At 36.3% G+C, this 21,569-nt stretch overlaps 1 protein-coding gene across 2 annotated transcripts in view; it reads right to left on the bottom strand.

Annotated features, from left to right (window-relative positions):
- Window positions 1-16,761, bottom strand: part of GLIS3 (GLIS family zinc finger 3) — a 117,105-nt gene extending 100,344 nt beyond the window's left edge. The window contains exons 1-2 of one of the 2 annotated variants that reach the window (XM_014252240.2): window positions 16,562-16,761; window positions 11,133-12,243 (exon numbers count right to left, since the gene is read on the bottom strand). In XM_014252240.2, coding sequence (XP_014107715.2) covers window positions 11,133-12,243; window positions 16,562-16,692 — 1,242 coding nt within the window. In that variant the 5' untranslated portion in view covers window positions 16,693-16,761. The remainder of the gene's footprint in view (window positions 1-11,132; window positions 12,244-16,561) is intronic. The other variant, XM_088054597.1, reaches the window with a different exon arrangement.
- Window positions 16,762-21,569: the final 4,808 nt, after the last annotated feature.

The following is a 21,569-nucleotide window of genomic DNA, read 5'->3' as shown; positions in this document are numbered from 1 at the left end:
TCAAGGATATTCAAGAATGTCTGGACACAATTCTGTGCTCTGGGATGACCCTGCTTGAGCAGGGAGGTTGGACCAGATGACCCGCTGAGGTTCCTTCCGACCTGACATGTTCTGTGATTCTGCGAACTACAAGTATTTTAGAGACCAGGCTTACTGAATGTTTTACAACTCTGACAGTTCCTTCTCTTACACAGTTAATAGTTGCACTTGAAAGCCAACAAGGTACTAACACTTCACAAGTTACTACTTATTAATTATTGTGTACTATATGTATATAAACAGTCTACTGTACATATCCATATATACATGTAGCAGACCTAGTGTTCAAAAACTATGATTTACCATGGCTTTCCAGGAGGCCTGCAATATGCAAAGCTCAGGTAATACAGTAATTTGAAACTGAATGCCCAAAATTGTAGATTAGCTCATCTTCTCACACTACGAAATCTTGCACATAATTCTATCAGCAAATGAAGAAAACTCTAATACTTTTCCTAACTTAAGAAGCTGTTTTCATATCAACAAGCTTGAATGACCAAAAGCTGCTAGAAGACCTGGTATGACCACAACCAGAAGACAGAACCTCAGAACAGAGCATTTTATCTTACCCTGCAGGCAGATATAGGTAAAGATTCTAAAAGAAGAAAAATAATTAATTAATAAATGTGCCTGTTCCTAAATATGGACAGACGTGTTTCATTTATATGTGTTCTCAAAATATATGTGCCTTTTCTACCCTGGCTGAATACTTCACAACTTCCTGCAACTTTAAATAACACATTTAAATTATTTTCTTCCTCTGCATTTGCTTTTGAAGTGGTGACTGGGGAGGAGGGCGTGACAGCAACAATATGTTTTATAGGTCATGACCTTGAAGAATTTAAATTACTGTGAATGTATAGAATGGATAGTTATTTTTCTGGGACTCAAGACAAAACATTTTTCTTTGTAAAGATTTTATAGCAACTTTTAAAGAAAAGACTACCTGTTAGTAAACTAGATCCCCATTTCATTTAGAGAAATTGCATTTTGCCTACAAGTTTAACCAGCAGTAAAGTTCACCTGCACAGTTCAGTTTTTGGGAAGACTACTGGCCAAGCAAGCCAAAATACCGTATAAGTTAATGCAAAGGACCCCAAGTACCATTCAAAAATTAAAGAGTTCAAGCTAGTTAATTCAGCCCCCTCTTCCCACAAAAAGGGATTTTTAAAAGAAGGGTTTGGGTTTGTTTGTTTGTTTGTTTTTTTGAAAAGCCTTTCAATAAAAATGAAAACTGATGGAATACACAGCATTGGAAGGTGTCTCTACCAAACCCACAGCAATGAGTCAGATTCTAAAACATCAACAGAATATTTCTTGCGTTGTTGGAAACTGAAAAATAGAAACTTCTACAGATGCTGAACGGTCAATCTGTAGCCTTGGAAAGAGTTTGGGTTAATGTAATGATGAAGGTACACAGACACTGGGTAAAGAAATTATAAGCTTATGTTCCTATAATTATAAGTAAGAATATGTCTAGAGTAGGTATGAAATTATATTAGGTAAAATAGTTTGAGGTTTAAGCTGTAATATTGTGACTTATAGAGTAGATTAGAGATCTAGAAACTATAACAGAGGTGTGTATGAGTATGTGACCCGTCAGCTTAGTGGCTAAGAGACAGACACAGTGCAGCAAAATTAAGCAAAGGTGATAGGTTAATAAGTTGTGTCAACTGCCTATTGGGCTAAAATGTTATATATTGCTGTGCAAAGAAGAAACTCGTGTCTTCCTTGAGCTATGGCTGACTTGTTGCTCTTCTAAATCTCATGCCTTGAGACTGGTATCTTATCTGGCTACCTGATCAATAAATCATCTCAAAGCAAGGTGGTCCCATCCCTCATTCTTCATCTTGACATTGCATCTTCCCTGGAGTCCCTCTAGAGGTAAAACAAAATAACTGTGCTTTGATTTCCTCCACCATTTTAGAAATTATGTTATTGTTTGCATGTCTCATCAGTGCACTGAGAGAGGCTGTCAGGATCACTAACATTGTACCCACATGTCATAAAGAGACAGAAGTGAGCCAACTGCCTAAACTCTGAGCTTGCTGGATACATGCCAGAATAGATCCAAATACCATATATCCAGGATTAGCATTGTGGCCATCACCATTTTTCAAGACCTGTAATGATTCAAATTCAGTATTCGGGATTCGTGTTGCATTCAATGGCCCTTCAGCTACTCTAACAATCAGAACTAGAACTAGCAAACATCAGCTTTCAGAGAAAATGTCATCTCTCACAAATTTGCATGATAGACTTCTGAGAACCTTCTCACGATTAAAGCAGGTCAACAATCCTTCCAATGGCCTGCTTTCAATTTGGAACCAAACTGTTTGCTGATTCAGTGAAATGTCACGTCCCCCAACCCAGGCTTCACAGAGATTCATTTAACTAACTTTAACAGTCTGAGTTTAATTGGGGAGATATTGCATATTTTCAGTTACCATGCCCACAGGACTATCAATTATAATGATTTCTACAGTATTAGCTCAATCTATATGTCTCCTTGACAACTTATGTGATGCTGGACTTGCTTCACTGGTGCAGGCATAAAATCAGTGCCACAACTTAGCAGCTCACATTGTTAATTCACATAATTAATTCAAACCACATTTATCCAGTCATTCAAAACTCAAGAGTCCTTGTGACACAGTCAGAGCTGAGCAACCGTGTTTCTCAAGAGTGGCTCATTTTAAAAAATGTGGTCTCAATAATTTCAGCAGTCTCAACATAACTATTCTCTAATTCAGTTTATGCTTATCCCACTCCTTTAAACAAACAAAGCAGACCTCATGTTCATGCCATCTACCAACTTCTGTAACAGATTACCATCAAATACCTAAAACAAAGTTGGACAAGTATGTCTGAATCACTTGGAAACTTTAAGATCACAGGACTGAAACATTGTCATACCAATTATGTAAAGCCACTGAAAAGAAATCCATGCATTTTTGCAAGCAGGCAAAGCAGGCTTTTCACAGAACAAAAGGAGCCTTGTCTTTTTCTGCTATGTGACAACTTCTAATTAAAATCAATGACTTTTTTATTGTTGGCCCAGATAAGCTTGTTTGCATAGCTGCAACTTCTTAAAGCAGAAATCTGAATGATATTAGGAAAAGACATCCATTGACAGTACAGCAGATCTTGAAGAAAAGTGGCATTTCTTGATTTTAACATTTGATTAACCTTGGAGGTGATTCTGAAAAACGTTAAACAGTAAATAATATAGTAAAGAGCAAAAGAAATTAAATTTTAACGTATTTATAGAATTGTACCAAGAATATACATAAAGGCATTCTGTGATTTTTCCTTGACCTTGTGCCAATTGATGACCAGTAGAAAGCATTCAAAAAGAGAACAAGAGATAGTGGGAAATTATTTATAACCACTCTTTGTATCAAGCACACTGTTTCACGGACAGCTGAATAATATTACATTTAAACATTTAATGAAGAAGCAGCTCATAAAAAAATTTCTTTCCACAGTGACATTTCTCTACAATAATTCACTTGTAATCTTGAACTTTGTAATTATGAGTGTTAATTCTCAAGAGCTGAATGCTCGTGGAATAAAACTGCTGTATATCCATAAAAACAATGGTAAGAAAATATCAAACCTGAATTGAAACAGTCTTTAATTGACAGGAAAAATAAGTATTATGAGTGGATAAAAGTGGTATCAGAAAACAATCACCAGGCGGCTGTAACAACGTTTAGCAAACCCTGATGCATTTAACAGACCACTGCCATTCTAGACACAACACTCACAGCGTCCTCACTAGCTCCTTCCTGAATTTGCTGTTCTCAATTGGTTCAGCACTCTACACAGACACAGACTGAACCTTCACAGTGACTAGCTCTAAAAAGACCACCTGTTTCCATGCACCCTGTTCAGAAAGGTTTGTTCAACAGTTTTTCAAATGCTGTTAACCCAAGATGAACAGCAACCATGTTTCTGTGACAGAGTACTCCAATGCACTGGCTTTATTTGGTAACATCCTTGTTCAAGGTGCCAATTTCAACAATGTACAGGGAGTGTCCACAACAATCATGTTCCGAATAGTGCTTATTCCTTATCCAGTCCAAGTTCTCTGGAAATCTATCCTACAAGCAGGTATCTGTAAAAGCAAACAAGCTTTTAGCATCTGCTAAATGCCACCTCAGCTAATTGGGATTATGATGGCAATAAGACAGAATTGCTTCAGGGACAAGTGTACCAAGATGAATCTTGTCTTCTCAGTGTTTGGATTACTGTGATTGAGGCTCAGGAGAGACTTTATTGCTCTCTACAGCTTCCAAAAGGAAGCTGTAATGAAGGGGGACTGTTCTCTTCTCCCAAGTGCTGGGTAAATATTTGGACTCTGTGATGTTAAAGGCCTTTTTCAACCTAAATGGCTCTGTGATTCCAGATGAGTCATGGAAATCAATGGAATCACTGAATTGTGCATGATTCTACTTACACAAATCTCACTAAAGTCTACAAGACTATTGCTTTGCAACTTATCCTTTAAAACAGAACCAGTCCTATCTCTGGAGTCCTTTAAGCATTAAGTCTGTAACAGTATCTTATACTAAATCTGAATAATGAAAATATATAAAAGAGTACCTCAGGATGTACAAATGCTTCAAATTTGTGTTTGGCTTTCAATATACTTAAACATGTGTAGTGCACTAAACATATTTAGTGAAAAAAGGCTATTTGGCATTTTTCCATTTCCTAACTACTCGGTACAAATAATCCAATGATTGTTCTATGCAGCTTAAATACTCAACACTTGCATTTAAAGCCTATGTTCACAGATATAGCATGAGACTTAGATGTCTGGGAAGTTTCCCACAGCACACCAGAAGCATTAATTAAACCCCTAATCCTTAGGAAATCAGTGCCAATCACCCAAATAAAGCCAACAGTGTTTACTTTTAAGTAAAACTATATTTCCTTTCTGAAGGAGTAACATTGCAATGGATGGCACAATCTATTAACTAGCTCCCTCTACTTCTCTCTTCCTTTCTTTACAACAGAATCACTTTTTCTGGGAAAGGTCCCTGTCTGTTTCAGTTGTAACTGTATCATAACTTGCATTTTCTGTTTTCTCGTCAGTTATTTACTAGCCTTTTCTATCACTAAATAGAAAGCCTCAAAGTTTACTGACTCTGTTCCTGATAGAAGTTAGACACCAAGCTGGGATGCTGAAAAGTCAAAAGAAAATTAGCAAGAAAGAGCAGAAGTTAGCTAAAAAGATTTTATGACTTGGAGAGTAATCCAATCTTCACACAAACATGCTCCAAAGTAACATTAGCCCCTTACTCCCCACCCTCTCAGCTTTGAATTCAAGTAATTTTCTAGTTTAAAACCGAAGTTTAAAAAACAAACAAAAACCCAAAACATGAACCCTAATCAAACCAACCAAAAATCCAGTATCAGAATACCCTCCAAATACCTTGCAGCTGAAATTTTGTTCCTCATAAACTTTATTTTTGTAAACTTTACTTTTTTACTTTTTACTTTTGTTTACTTTTGTAAAGTATGTTTTAGGATTCCCTACTTCAAGTAGATGAAATTGAGGAGTTCTTAATTTTTTGTATATTTACCATTAATTTTTAGTTTGGTATAGCAATGAAAAATATCTAAAATACATTTCATGCTACAGGGAAATAAAAATAATTTTTTTTTTTTGGTGCTTATCCACAAACACAAAGAGGTAATAAATTAGAAACCTTTCCACAAAACATAATATTCATGCAATTAGGAATGCTTGTTTTTATTTTGGGATACTTCACATTCATATTCTGGATTACAATGAAATTAAATATATGCCTGTTTGCAAAATTTCATTGAAGTTCTGTTTTAAATGTTTCAATTATCTAAGTCAAAAGACAAAAAAAACCTGATTCAAATACTTAATATAAAAATCGAATTGCCAATCAGAAGAAAAATAACAAAATTAGATGTTTCATAAACATTTTATTCTGAAACCTAAAATACAGCTCTCTGACAATCATTTCTCACTATCATCAGCTCTACATCTACATGTAGAAAGGACTTTTCTCTGCATTTTTTGATTGCTTAAAGAGATGTGCTGCTATTAAGGGTGAGCACCCTGGGTACCAGAGGCCTTCTTGTCCTCACTGAACTCAAGTGCAAGTTGTGCATCTTCAGCAGCCAAAGAATAAAGTACCTATCATTACATTTTGAAGTGTGAATACAGTACATATTTCATACTGAAAGGATAATAGTGAAAGACCATTAGTACCATTGCTGAGAAGCAAAATTCATTGTTTCAGGCTAGATGCCATCTGATGTGATCACATGAGCTTGAGCTGTTTGTGGAGGCACACCTGGAATTCATAATTTGTTTTGCCTTTAAACAGCTAAGACATCATAACCATGACCAGAAAATTACAAACACTGCACAAACTTGTGAGAGGTAGAGAGGCTTAGCTTTATAACTGACAACTAAAGCCCAACTTTCTGTATCCTTACGCTGTGATACAGTCTAATTAATCATACATCTCTGCTTTTTCTGTGGTATTTCTGTTTCACTTGTTTACTGAGTTAGTGAAAGAATGAGCAACAAACAACAAAAATCAGGCAAGTGTAAATTTAGCTCTAATTTTCAGAAACCCAACAACTGAATTACGATTCTTGTGGCATTGTTTAAGACAAAGTGCTCAAATGCTACTTGAGCGTAGTGAAAAAGGCTTCTGAAAGCATATAAGGAAAATTTGAAAATATTTATGGTTTCTATTTTATCAACATTTTTTTATCAAGATGTGATATGGTCATATCAAGAAATATGGCATATACTGTAAATAAAATATTTGCACATGCCATATATAAGATACCATATGAAGATACAATGCTAAAGCTGATCATTTTTATCAAATGCATGGTTTTAATCAATATTTCCACTTGAACACCATTTTCCAAGGACATATTCTTCAAACAGCACACATACACACATCCATCCAAATACTCATGCCCAACCAAGGAAGCCTGTTTGTGTCTAAAAAAAAAAAAAAAAAAGCAAAAAAAAAAAAAGCATTAAAAAGTGTTTTAAGTTCCAAATCCTTTTTTTCAATACCTTCTTACCTTACATGCTTTGCATACTGATGTGTTCTGGGATAATTTCAGATATTTGGCAGATGTTAAGTGGATGTTGCTTCGAATTTGACAGGAATACTAGCAATTTCATTGGTTTATATCATGTCAAACATCTGCACTAAAAAAACGTGGTCATGTAGTACTATCAACGCTAAAGGCATTCTGCTGAAGCATAGCTCAGAGTTTACAGAAAGCAACAAGACTGAACTCAATTTCAAAAGAAAAAGCATTCTTAGTGCCTCTGAATGAAGCTGTAAAGTGTGAGCTTGGAACTTATCTCCAGCATCATGCTGTTGCTGTTCACACCAGAATAAATGTGTTAAGCTTAATGTTTGCATGGCAGGACAATAAGGCTAATTAAATACTTCTTATTGGAGCTGAACTTAAAAAGTAAAAAATGTTCACTATAAAAGAAGGGAAGCTGAGTAGAAAATAAACTCACAGGTAGAGGCACAGAGAGCAAAGGTTGGAATTTGCCAATTGCTACTCTAAGGTTTCAACAGCTACCGGGAATTCAGCCTTTTTCTAATCCAAATGAAATCTGCAGAAGCCTCAAATGCAATTGTGAGGTAACTGCTGTCAAACATTACAGATTATATCTCAACTGTTGTACTTACAACTTGCATTTCAATGTGAATTTTTATTCACAGTTTTTTTTATTTGACTTTTTCCTACAAAGTACAAGCTAATGCCCAAATTAATTGACATATACAACACATACTGTATGTACTTTATATGAAGTTTATAAGCAGACACTGAATATGTATTACCATGTCATGAATAATATTTTTTAGTCACTAAACCAGGTCACTGAAAAGAAGAATGCTTCCCATGTAATGTAAGTTAGACTAGAACATGAAAGATGGTTAATGAACAGTAAGGGAGCCAAATGCATTTTAACAACTATTTAAGGAATGGCTAATCCAAACAAATTATTTAAGTTTGGATCTGATTATCCTGATTGTCACGTGTTTTGTGTGCTGATATTTAACTACTATTCACCTTTCAACACTTTTATCTTCCAGAATCAAAGAAGACAGCTCATCCAGAACAAGCAGGAACTAAAGAGTAGAATATCACTTGCAGCTTTAGTTTATTGCCCCAAATTTTAGTTACACAGATAAATAGATACTAACTCATATGTGGCAAAACAAATTCCGAGGTCATTTGACTCTGATTTTAACTATATGCTTGGTTCTGATTTTAATAAGCATATCAAGTTGTGAAGTCCTGGCTGTTCTGCAAGTCTCTTCTGAGCTACATGATTTCATTGTCACAAAACAATAATAGAGAATAATATAATTATGTTACAAAGTTCAGCTTATGAAGTTGTGTATCTGGCTTCACATTATCTCTACCGTTGTTACAAACAATACAATGTAGAAGTAATACTCATCTTAAAAATCACTGAAATCTTGTAAATCTCACTGACATAAAGCTCACTGACCTATCACAGCAACCCCTAGGAATACACACAACACAATATTTAATAATACACTTTGAATGCACATAGTACAGAGATAAACAGTACTGACCAGTAAATATACTGGCATGACAAGTATACTGACTAGGAACCATTGCAATTTAGGCTCAATGAGAAGACTTGTCCTGCAAACTGTTGGTAACCATCAACACGTGCACTGCTTACACAGTGGTCAGTGTGTGATGGCACTAAGATGATGGGTTTAACTGCCTGCCTTTGATTACAGAATGTCTTAATAGATTACATTAAGATAGCTCCTCCCAATTACTTACTATTTCTGCTACATTCTTTACAGTAAATCTGCTTCATTAACATAATAGTCGTATATTTGGCATTTTTCCTTCCCTTTTCCTGCTTGGTCTACTGGACTGCCTCTTACTAGACTGCAAACTGCAGTGGATATAGAGACTATTAGTTTATAATAATTTCAGAGAAACAGGCATGCTACACCTGGCACCAGAAAGCAAATTATAGGAAGACCCTAGATGGGCAAATAAAGATTATAAATGGATTGTTTTGATTTTGCACTTAAAAGCATAAATTCATAGAGGTTTAGTGAAATTTTTCAGATTTCTTTTGCATAATTTTTTGTTAATTATCTATCCAGAAATGCTAGCTTCAGTTCAGTAAAATTAATGACACTTTAATGTTTAAAAAACAATCACTCTTTGAGAAGCTGATCTAGACACCTCGTATTTTTTAGTGACACAGCAAGATTTGGTGTGTGCTTCAGTTTTGGCTTAGTAATCTCAAAAACTATCATATGAAATACCTTATCCACTTACACATTATTTATCATCAGTGAACAATCTTCAAAGCTCAGGATGCCTCAAGGCTTTGTAATGAGGAGGTCATTGTAAGCACCCTTTCTGAACAGGCAGGGCTGGAAGTTTAGAGTGTTACCAACACAAGGTTCTCCCCAGTATTACAGGACCCTTTATCATAATTCTTCTATTATAAAGACCTTGGGTACTTGGATTTGCTCTTTTTTAGTGCTCTTTCGTCATTCTTGCCCTCTTTCTTCATCCTGTTGTCTGTCCTTACTTATCTGCTGATGTCTGTCTCCGTATCTTTAATGTGCTATTCCTTTGAAACATTACTTTCTTGACACAAAATATTTTTTTTTCCTCATTCTCTCTCTTCCCATAAATGTGATAAGAAATCCTTACGGAAGAGCTGAAATTAATGGTAAACCCTGATCCAATATACCCAGAGAGCAGAAAAAGTATATTATGGAATTTAAAAAAATATTCAGAGAGCCTGCGTTAAGGCTCTGGTGTAACAGAAGGGAAGGATAAAAAGCCTTTCTAGTGTCATGCCACAATCTCTACCAGACTCTTTAAATTCAGGAGAGGAATCTGGAAAGATATCCACTCTATCCTGCAGGACATTGGCCCTTTGAAAAAACAAAAGTAAAAGTAAAAACCTTTTTCTCTTAACTGTTAACAAGCAAACATCTACATCATGCTAAAAAAAAAATCAACAATTTATTATTAACAAATTATTATTAACAAATAATTATTAACAAATTATTATTATTATTAACAAATTATTATTAATAATAATAATAATATACACTGATATAGACTCCAAGCACCAATTTTAATTTCACCACATGTAAACATATGTTTTTTAATCAGTGGTTATTCCTAGAAATTCTATATTCATCCTCATTTATGCTGGGGACTCAAAACTACACTGGTGAGGTTGCTATCTGACGACACTAAATAAGCACTTAGTAAGGTTAATCTCATTGTCATCCATATGTAAGGCAATTCAGGAATCTGAATTACAGAGATTATAGATAGTGCACTGGAGCCCAAGCATACACTGATTACAGCCAGATTATTAACCCACATGTCTACCTATGTGTTAGACTCGCAGTGACCCTAAGGAAAACAGCAAGAAAAACATGACTTTGAGAGCTGAATGCTCACTGCTAGCATCTGTGAACAGAAAAATTATTATGGGATTATTCCATAAATATGTGGGTTTGTGGGTTTTGTTTTTTAGCAGTAGAACAAACAACTGCCTTAAAAATGTCCAACTCTTCTCCATTTCTTATGGCAACATTATGCAAGGTCTTGAAAATTCCTCAAGTCAAAAAGGCATAACATGATGCAAGAATATTTTGGATAAATTGTGACATTTATTCTGCAGCACTTCTCCTGCATGTATCCTTCATGCAAATACTTAAGTACTGACTGTGCCTCAGTTTTGCATTATGAAGGTTTACCATGTCACTTGTTGCAGTCTGCAGTAAAAGTTTATAAATGTAGAAAATACAACATTCTGTCTAATCCTATCTGTTGGTATGTATCAAATTAGAGCACACCTTTCTGCTTCAGTAGGAAGATGGAAAAGTCTTTCATTCTCATGGACTAGTTTAAAAGGTATACCATTAAATGGGAGAAACAAGGGAAAGGCAGAATTACAACTTCATTGTATTTTCCTAAGTAATAGAGAGCCTTTAGCTGGTAAGAAAGACAGAACTCAGACTTACTGTGCATTTGTTTGGCTTCTCTCCTGAGTGGACTCTCATGTGAATCAGCAGTTTGTAACGGGCATTAAATGGCTTGAACCTTCGAGGGCACCCTGCCCAGAAGCAGGTGAAGTCCTCTCCCTTCCTCTGGTCTATGTGGATCTTCTCTATGTGCCGCACAAGCTCCTCTTGATGGTCATATATCTTCCCACAGTCAACCCAGCAACAGCCATGCTTGACATTGAAATCATCCAGCTCACCATCTTCCTCCAGCAGGGCACCTGGGGCAGGAGGCAGCACCTGCAGCGGGTGGATGTGGCTGGGGAGGCTGTGCGGGTGCTGGTGAGCATGGTATGGTGGGGGCGGCCCTTGTGGAGGAGGGGGTGGCAGCACCAGGGGTGAAAGAGACATGTCAACAATAGGGCATGAGAAATCATCTAGCTGTTCATTTTTCCGGATGCCCATTGCCTGGCTGTCCATGGGCAGCACACTCTGCTGGATCACCATGTTATTTGTGGCAACCGTCTGTAGGCTGGCTTGCTCCAGCTGCTGCATCCGCTGGTACTCACCTGTCCCGTTCTCAACGTACCCTGGAAAAGCAACATTACCATTCGCCATGTGGAAGCCTTTCTGGGCAGTTGAAACAGAGCAGTTTTGGGGTATACAGCTTCCTCTCACTCCCAAGAAATGTCCGTAGACCTCAGGCTGTGGGGAGATGTTTGCTGGAGATGTCCTGGAGCTGTTGATGTAGGCCACCAGAGAAGTTGGGGATGTACGAATGATTGTATTGAACTCGATCCCAATGCCGTCAGACAGAGGAGATAGAGAGAGTGTTTTCTTTTTGGAGCGGGCTGATTGAGACCAGACTGAGGACTCGTGAGGACTAGAGTACGAGGAATTCTTATTTTCCATGCCATATAAGTAGAACGGTAATGAGTTACTGGACATAGATACTTCAGGTGAAAAATTTATTAAGTCCCCCAGCTCATTGCCATTTTGTAAATCACGGTCAGGAGGAACAGAATAAAGTGTCCTGTACCTTTGTGACCACTCTTGTTCAACACTCAAAGGGGAGTGACCATCTGACAAGCTTAACGTTGTGGAGGCCAGAGACTCACATGACAAGAGTGACCTGAAATAAAGGTATGATAAAGTAAGCAGTTAGAAATTCAGAAGTAGATCTTTTACCTTCACAAACACATTTAAAATTAAGGAAAGGCTACATGTGAGAAAAGTTCTCTCTAATATTAGGTACTCAAGTTTAGCACACTCAAAGCATACAAAGGCAATATATAGGTTATATATATAAATATATAAAAGGTCACTTAGGAAACCAACTTTAAAACTTCAAGGTTTTGAAAGAAAGTTACGGTAAAGATTCTTGATCCAGCACTGTAGAAATTATTACATGTCTTTTCATCAGTTGTGGTGTAAATAGGTTTGGACTTCTGAAACCAAAGCATTATGATCCTGCTTTCTATGAAACTTGTGTTGATTTGAATCAGCTATTATTTTCGCTTGAAAAAAACAGAAAGAAAATCCATAGAGAATAAATATTCAACCTGAATGATTATGTCAATTGTAATGCATGCAAATACTACAAACACTTCCCTACATTTATATATCAAGTTTATAAATACAGATAATATCTAACTTTACAAAATAAACAAAATAAATGAGTAATGTAGGAGAACTGGTTGAAGAGGTTTCTAAGATTTGAAGATGTATCTGCCTCCAAGTCAGCAATCAAAATTTTTCATGGAAGTGTAATCTTGCTATTATCATTCATTTTTCACAGAGCTATTATGAAACTTCTTTATGCTGCAAATATTCTTTGGATAGCTTAAAAACCCTCAACATATAGGCCCTTAAAAGTATTGTTTTCTACAGCAAGATATAACAAGGAAATAAAAGGAACATCAAGGGCCCTGATTCACGGCTGTAAATGCTGGCTAAAGGTTAACTGGATTTATTTCTCTGTTTCCAGTCCACACACAGGCAGACTTGGATTTCCTGCCAGCTAGTGGTCCTATCAGTATATAAATTTCTATTTTTAAGGAGCTCTTATACAATACGAAGAACTGGGTATGCGTCTAGGTAAACCAGACAATCTCACAGAAGCCTCTACACCTTATGTTTTGAGGGTTAATTCTTGGGTTTATTATTTTCACAATACACTTTTGAAGTGCAGAACTTCACTGACAGATCAAGGACACAGGAGGGGAAGCTTGGCACAGCCTGAGAGCAAGAGGAAGTAGTTTGCAGGTGCTATAGCAGCTATCTGTAAGATAGCTCACAAACAGGGAAAATGTAGTTTAAAAGAACAGCAAGCCTTGCTGCGGCAACCAGTGGGTGAGACAGTCAAATGCCCCTTTGCGCAAGATACTCGCTTTGCAATGCATGGCTGATCTGCTGTGTGGATTCTGCATCAGAACAAGGAACATCCTGTTCTGATTCAATGTCAATGTAGTCATGGACCTTATGTTACTCCATCAGGGTTTAAATGGCACTTGCAAAACAGACTACAGACAAAAAGCACAACTAGCGTGCTGACTACAATTTGCACTGAGAGAAATGAGAAAAATGAGACTGCTCTATCAGGTCACTCTTGTGTACCATTTAAATCTAAAGGGATGACTTTGTGAAAAAGTTGATTTAGGCTGTTGTCAATGGCCTTTGTTAAAGCACAGGTCATTAGAGGGCAATTAAATCATACTAGTATGATCTGACCCTAAATACAGATCCACAGTCTTCATCAGAGCAAGACAAGTAGTTAAAGTTTTATTCTCCGTGCTATGATGTATATATTCAGACCTAGAAAATATAAGGAGAGGGTGGGGGTGTTTTACCCATTTAAAAAAAAATTATTTTCTCTTACATGAATAAGGAAAAAGAAATCGTGCACCAATAACAAGTCTATTTTTGTACTGACAAGAATTTTAATCAGATGCATAGTAGGACCACTGTCATACAAAAAGCTACTAATGCCTAACACAAAGGGGCATATCCATCAGTGAATCTGTAGAAAAACTGTCTTTTTAAAGTCTCATAATAGGACAAAAATACAAAGAATTTCAAATACACAATAAGAAAGAGACGGTTATTTTGAAGAAGCTGCAGCATCCAAATTCAAAAATTTTAAGAATTCTAGCTCCCAAATATATGAAGGTTTATTTAAAATTCAGTCCATACCACAAGTAAGTCGTTTTCTAATACAGGGAAAATAAATACACCTAATGTGAAAACGAGAGACCAGATCTATCAGAGAGCCAGATTCTCACAGGATATTAATTGGTGCTTCTGCTTATTGAAAACTAAACTAGCTTAAGTTTCGACCAGATCTTTCATTAACATTTACAAGATTACTTGCAATTACACTGCATTCTCCCTTTGCATACAGAGGCCACAATGTCAGAGTATAATCCAGAATTTTAAACATAAACATGGAAGAGTGAAAACCATGTTATTCTCTCTTTTCATGGTCTTCTATTTATTAGCCAAGAACCAAAAATTTTGCTCTTTCCTAGATCTTTTTCTGACTTGCATCAAAGCAAATGGCAGTATTACATCTGGCTTCAAGCAACACAGCTGAACACTCCAAAAAAGTTTTGCAGAAACTCAAAAAAGATGGGGAAGGTTTTATCCCTCATGGTCCACATATCAGAATCTGATGGTATGTGTAGCAAAACTCTCATTTTGCCAACTCTTTTCTTTCTTTCATTGGTAAAAATCAAGAAAATTCCCTTTGGCTTTGGTAATTCAACAAATAATCTGGTTTGGATTGAGCTGCCAGAACACTGTTCATAGTGCCTGAGAGATAAAATCCTGAGAAGGCACTCTGCCCAGGAAAAATAAGCAAAAGCAGTTTATAGTTCAAGAAATTTCATCAAAAAGAAAAACACCTCAAACCTCAACAACAAATAACTAACCTCCCCAAAAACCACAAGCAAAGAAAAAAAACCCATGCTGTTTTGACAATCTGCGAGTTAAAATCTGATTTTAAACTTGATTTTCCCCTATAAAAGACAATATAAGATTTCCCATATAAGACAAGCTGAGGTAAAAATTGCTGAAATGGACATTCTTTGTGTGACAAACTTATTTTATAACACTTCTATTGATAAATGATTGAAAGGTACTCTAGGGACACCATAGCCTTGATTCTGCTAGAGTTTCAACTTCGGTTTGCCCATAGGAAACATTTCTCTGAACTAAAACCAAAACTGTATAACTCAGTACTGACACAGTACATCCAACCACACATTCAGTGTTTGGAACCATAGAGACACACCTTAATCTTAAGTAAGTAAAAATTATGTAATTGTATTTTTCTAGCATCAATTTTATTTGATCTGAAAGGCATGTCTTCGGGTTTGTCATTTGTCATCATCTTAGCACTGAATGTTTTTTGCTGACATGTCTACATAGGAAGCATAATAAATTTTGTAAATTTTCCCAGGGGAGTCAGTCTTCACAACTAAAGTTGTGACAGAAATGTTAAAAATTATCTTAAGAGTAAAGAAAGGTTTCAACTACATTTGCATGGTAGCAATTTTAATTATTTCAGGAATGTCCCTTGGCTTGTAATAAGGCAACATAGTAAATGCAAACTGCTTTGAGAATAAAGACTCTTGTGGTCTTTTGTAATTAAGAAACTACATTTCAACTCAGTAGGTAATGGGGAATGTAGATTCAAAAATAATACACTAGAATATTTTCTCACTGTATGTTTACATCCAGGGATGTTCCTAATGTACTTATAGGGTGGTTCTCAAATATGTTTTCCTCTTACTCATGTTTGTTGACAAAACCCGATGTCATAATCTCAAAACTTACTTAAGCATTTAAAATTAATTAATAAATATTTATCTGTGGGGTAGTGATAAAAAAGGGCAACATTTACAGGAAGTGGCCATAGTTTTCTTTACCTTCTCAACAGAACTAGGAAAACTAACAAGTTTTCAAGGACAACTGATCTGATTAATTATGTAAACCATTTGAAAGCAAAAGCATTTGATGAGGAGAGAGGAACATGTGCAGAGCATTTATAGTTTTTTTGTCTGTCCTCGGTATTATTTGACAGGCACCAACATGGCACACTTAGCACTATGTAGATGTAACACGTGGACTATTTCTGCTTTCATCCTCCATAACACTACTTCCTATACCTAGTACAAAAATCTAGTTTGTGACCATGAAACAGCCTTTATCTAATAAAAAAGCCCTATGATACACAGATTTCGTGTGGCCATATTTCACCCATTATTTGAATATTGAATCCAAACAGTATGATTATAGTTGATCTGAATTAAATTGCATGGAATTCAATTTCCTGTGGCATAACAGAGAATGATTCTCTGATTTTAATAATAAGAAATGTCACATTTTAATTGCAGAAGAATTAAAACCCCTCCTTTTCAAGTACTGGATGTAAAAAGGTAATTGAGGACCTTGTATCTGATGGAGAAACACTCAGGCTGGAAACATCCATAGACCTTTGTAAGCTAGGGCTGATCTGGCTGCATGCTGTTGAAAGCTGATTCACTGAAGGTGAAAAAGGTCCCAGCTGTTGAACTGTCATGGGATTGCTGGTGACTATTGCATCGTTACTGCTGCCTTTCCCAACGGACTTGCACTTGTGTCCATAACCAAGACCTCCTAAAATAAACAAAGCAGATTAGTATTTATGTCCCATGAGCCCGTGATGAGGCACAGAACTCACATGACTTTGCAAACTCCAGAAAGCAATAGGAATCCTCAGAGGAGAACAAAACAGGGGACCAATAAAAGAATTTTGCAAACTTCTCAAAACATAAATAGCAATATTCTACAGGGGAATTAAAAATTATGCATGTGTAAAACATGTGCTGGAGTACAAAAACTAAAGACCAGGCATGACAGAAAAACATCAGAAAAAGCATTAGGCAAAAGAGCCCTCAGCTGATGGACAGCTCTCTATGAAGAAGACAGGAAGAGAGAACCCAAGGAGGCTGCCAGAACAGCACCATACCCCGAGTCCTCCCAAACCCTGCAGCTGCAATCCATTGCAAGCCCTTCCATCATTCCTATCACTAGCCAAGTAAAAAGTAAGGAGAGCACCAATACGCACCACTGCAGTGCTGGCTGCCTAGTTTTTCCAGCAGGAGAGTATTACAGCTGGAACCTAGCATTCCTCAGAGGTCTAGGCAGAGGAATCTGAGCTGAATCAAACTGAGAAGCATCCTGGACTTTCTTTAAAGGCCACAGTCTGCTTGTAATCACTGCTGCCATGACTGGAACTAATGGCTATTACACAGTAACACAAAAGGTAGCTGGGCACCAGGACATACCTTCAAAATACCCAGTGCACTTTGTGTTGTGATTTAGATCACAGATGGTGGTTTACATGATTTCCTCCATTAAAACACACTGAGATTAGAAAGTTAAAACGCAGATCATAATATGGAAGTTGTTTGACATCTAGCGAATTCTCATCACAGTTGGAAATTAATAATTAGACAATTCACATTGCTAGGTGCTTCCCTGTGTTCAAAATACACCACAAAGCAGAATAGCAACATCACAACAAACAAACCAAAGTATTATTGAAAAGTATTTAAATGTAAATCATCTTCCTAAATTGAATCTACTTTTGATACGGGCGTACAATTCATATAACTTTTTCTCCAGGTTCTTTAGATGGGTTGTGAACTGCAGAGAGTAGTACATTAAGGCATTTATGTCTCTCCCAGTCAAAGGAAGAAAATCCAAATCCTTCAATCCCCTCCAGAACAAACAGTTCCAAGGACAAATGTGTAAAGAGAATTCCTGATTCTGCACTCAGTTCCACTGTGGACACTACAACAAAGCATTTAAGCTCTTGTAGGATTACCGCCTGTTCCCACAACAGATGTTCAATTAAATCAAAAGAAAAAGAGAAGGTATTTTAATTTCTTTCCTGTGAAGCAATAAAGTACATATTTTGAACTCACTAAAGCTGAATCAATGTGCTACTTAGCAATTGATTTTATAATGTTACAGAGAATTAAGTTGGAACCAGTAGCAAATACTAGGCAAAAAATGTAAGCTGCCTCTAATAATAACATGAACACTATTCCTCTTTTCAAAAATCTGGATGGGGTGAAATAAAGAGTTTACAAGGCCCATTAACACTATAAAAATACATAATACAACATAATATGCCTATATGTGTGTGTGTGTGTATATCATAAATGTTCAGTTAGGTATTTTTCAAAAACATGCCTTTAGTATGTAGAACCAAAAGCATTCTGCAACAAATTATATAAAAGGGAAGTGTACTATAACAGTGTAGGAAACCCAACCAGATTTGATATTAAAATACTGTATTTACAGCTTGCATATACAAATACAAGCTGTAATTCTTGAAGAGTGTATATGTTATATACACTTGGAAACTATATGTGTGCATGTATGTATGTATGTATATGTATATATGTGTATATATATATATATATATATATATATATATATAATACTTAATAATACATAAACCTACTATTTATCATTGAGAAAATGTACCAAATATATACTGATCCTCTCCTGGATGATGGCATTAACACCTTTCACTTACAGGCCACTTTAAACAAATGTCAGTAGTAACAATAACATCTGCTTTATCATACCAGGAAATCATAGACTGTGCATTTGTCAGATTTCCATTAGGGAAAGGCCATATGTCATATAAAACAACAATCTGCAATGATACAGTGAAAATGCTATTTATTCATGACTAAATATGAGCTGCTTGAAACTTAGATGTTGGAAAAAAAACAAATCCCAACAGAAAAAACAGAAAAGGGAGTAGTGCCAAACCAGTGCTGTTAAATACAGAAAGGTGCATCCTTAATGCATCCTGATTTCTCTTTCAATTACAGGGTCTGCTACTGTTTGTGTATAAACAGTACCTCAGGGATGACAACAGCAGGTAAGACAATTTGCTGTGTTATGGTAAGGATGATGACCAAAAACGGTTGCTAGCCATTGAAAGGAAAATATGAGAAATTAAGTACATTGGAGAGACTGTATTACTAGAATGATAAAAAAAAGTTATGCAAGACTCTAGTCCTCATGAACATTTGCCTGGACTTTTCTCTGATGTGGAAACAGAAGCAAAAGGTTTTGTTCTTTTTACCACTGCAAACACTTGCTGCCATGAGAAAAAATAACAATTCTTCCACTGAAAAGAAGGCAAGGGAGATTATCATGGAAGAATAAATCATCAGCTCCCACCACTGAAAGATATTACAAAGTAAAAGGCTGCTGCTGTGAAAAGCAAAGTAAGAACATTTCATCAGCTGCTTCATATAGGCATAAATGTGTCAGAAGACCATCATTATTAACTTATCTGTGCTCTGCAGGTCACTGAACGGTGTAATTTGATCTGAATCAGGCAGCAGCATACAGTCCCATTTATGTTGAACTAAGTCTGAGCACAAGATGGGAAGCTTATGCTGACTTCAAGCCCACTATAAAAGTACAGACCACATCTGATCTAGCATAAAGTTAGAGTGCAGCATGGACATCTGGCCTGTCATGAACCTGCTGCTGAAAGACAAGCTGTCAGAATGTGTCACAAAGCTCTGGAAAATGTCAACTGTCAGAATGACTATGTCCAGCATCAGCATTTGGCATCACATACCCAGAGTGCCAGAGGAGTCTTCGTTCCAGATTTCCTGTATCATTGTCCCAAAGCCTGAAAATTTCAGGACAGTGAAAGGACAACCAGAAATTCCTCAATGCCTTGAATCCATGTCAGCTGAGATAAACAGGAAACTCTCTCAGGAGGATACCAGTTGGTTTAAATGACGCTGTAGATTCTAAGAAAAATATGTATACTAATATTTTAAATAAATAAAAGAAGTAATTTATTTTCTTTTATACTAGGATATAAATCAGGACACAGTTCAATAAAACAAACAACAACTAAGGAGGTGGAATCAGTCCAGCAGTACCTCACTGTAAAAGTTACAGCTGACCAGAGCAGGTGCTTTATTCCAAATAAACATAATAACACATAAATCAAAGCTCCTTATCAACAAATACCAGTAATAGTTAACAGTAAAAAAAAAACCTATGGAAATATTTTAATCTATTCACTTCCTCATTCATTAAGCTGCCTATTTTCTCTGTTTATTTTCTATAGTTGGCTAATAGCTAAGCTTCACTCAACCTTGAAATGCAAAATTATTTCACTGCAATCTCTTGAAGAACATTCAAAGAATGCATAAAAATACAACTACTTTAGATACACAGAATTTTAGATAAGGTTTTCTTAATTTATGTAGGTCTCTTACTTTTTGGAGGAGGACTCCAATATGAAATCAGTTTCATTTAAAAACATTTTATGTTTTTAATTTAAAACATTTTATCTGACTGAAATTCAACCAATTTCTTTGTCTACTTCTCCATGTCAGGAGCAATAATTTTCTAATTCTGCCAAATATCTCAGGTTAAAAAAGTGAAACTACTTCACCAAACCTTTGAAACTGGAACTATGCTTTCCATATATAAATCATGGGCAACAAAAACATATAAAAGCAAAAACAATTGTAATTGTTAGGTATTCTGAAACACACTATGTACATACATACATACATACCAAATGCATAACACCAGATCAAATTCAAACATCTCTTTGATTAATAAATTCTGTAGTTACTGAATTAATCAATATGAAACAAAGCTACTTAAGTGATCTGAAAACTTGTCCCTTGTTACTGTTAGAGCAACAGCTAGAAATAAAAGAATTGCAACAAGAGAGCAAAAGTTAATTTCCCTAGGGGATTTTCTGTGTCCAAGTACACAGAAAATGCACATATTAAGAGCTGTGGAAGTGGCTGGGGTTTTAATGTTTCCCTTGTACTGGGCTTCCACTCTTGTTTGTGTGGACTCTCTATTGACCGAGATGGGGAGAAAATGGCACAAGCAAAAAAGCATGTTGTAAGACAGTAAATACAGAAAAGGACAGAGACCAAAGGAATTGTGTGAATGTATTGCTCACATACATTAAACTCACCAAGGCTGCTTGAAAACACATTTGGCCTTTTTTTACAACACATTTAATCTTCTGGATGTTGCAGCCCCCAGCTACCACATTCATCTTTACTGCCTGTCACCATATCTGCAGGGTTATGGACAACCTTTTTGGAGGGAGGTGGGGACTTCACAGTAGCTGGTAACTCAAAAAAGTCAAATGTTTGCATAGAAGACTTGCTTCCTGATGGTAATATCTCAGTCCCTCTCACCCTGAAGTTGGCCTGCTGAAGTTTTCAGGCTTCCCCTGCAGCAATTTTACTTATATTATTAATGACTGGTAGATAGCTCGCACTTGTCCCTTTGTCCTTAAATTAAGCAGCCACTTACATAGACAGAGATACTAGCTGCAGGGCAGTGGGTATCAGACCCCTTTGAACCTTCTTTAAGCGTGTTAAACTGGAG

This window comes from Pseudopodoces humilis, chromosome 4 (assembly GCF_049639895.1).
Source record: "Pseudopodoces humilis isolate 2021_Gansu_Grassland_sample_001 chromosome 4, ASM4963989v1, whole genome shotgun sequence".
NCBI lineage: Eukaryota > Metazoa > Chordata > Aves > Passeriformes > Paridae > Pseudopodoces > Pseudopodoces humilis.
The sequence above is the reverse complement of the archived record's forward strand: the minus strand, read 5'-3'. Positions and strand labels throughout refer to the sequence as shown.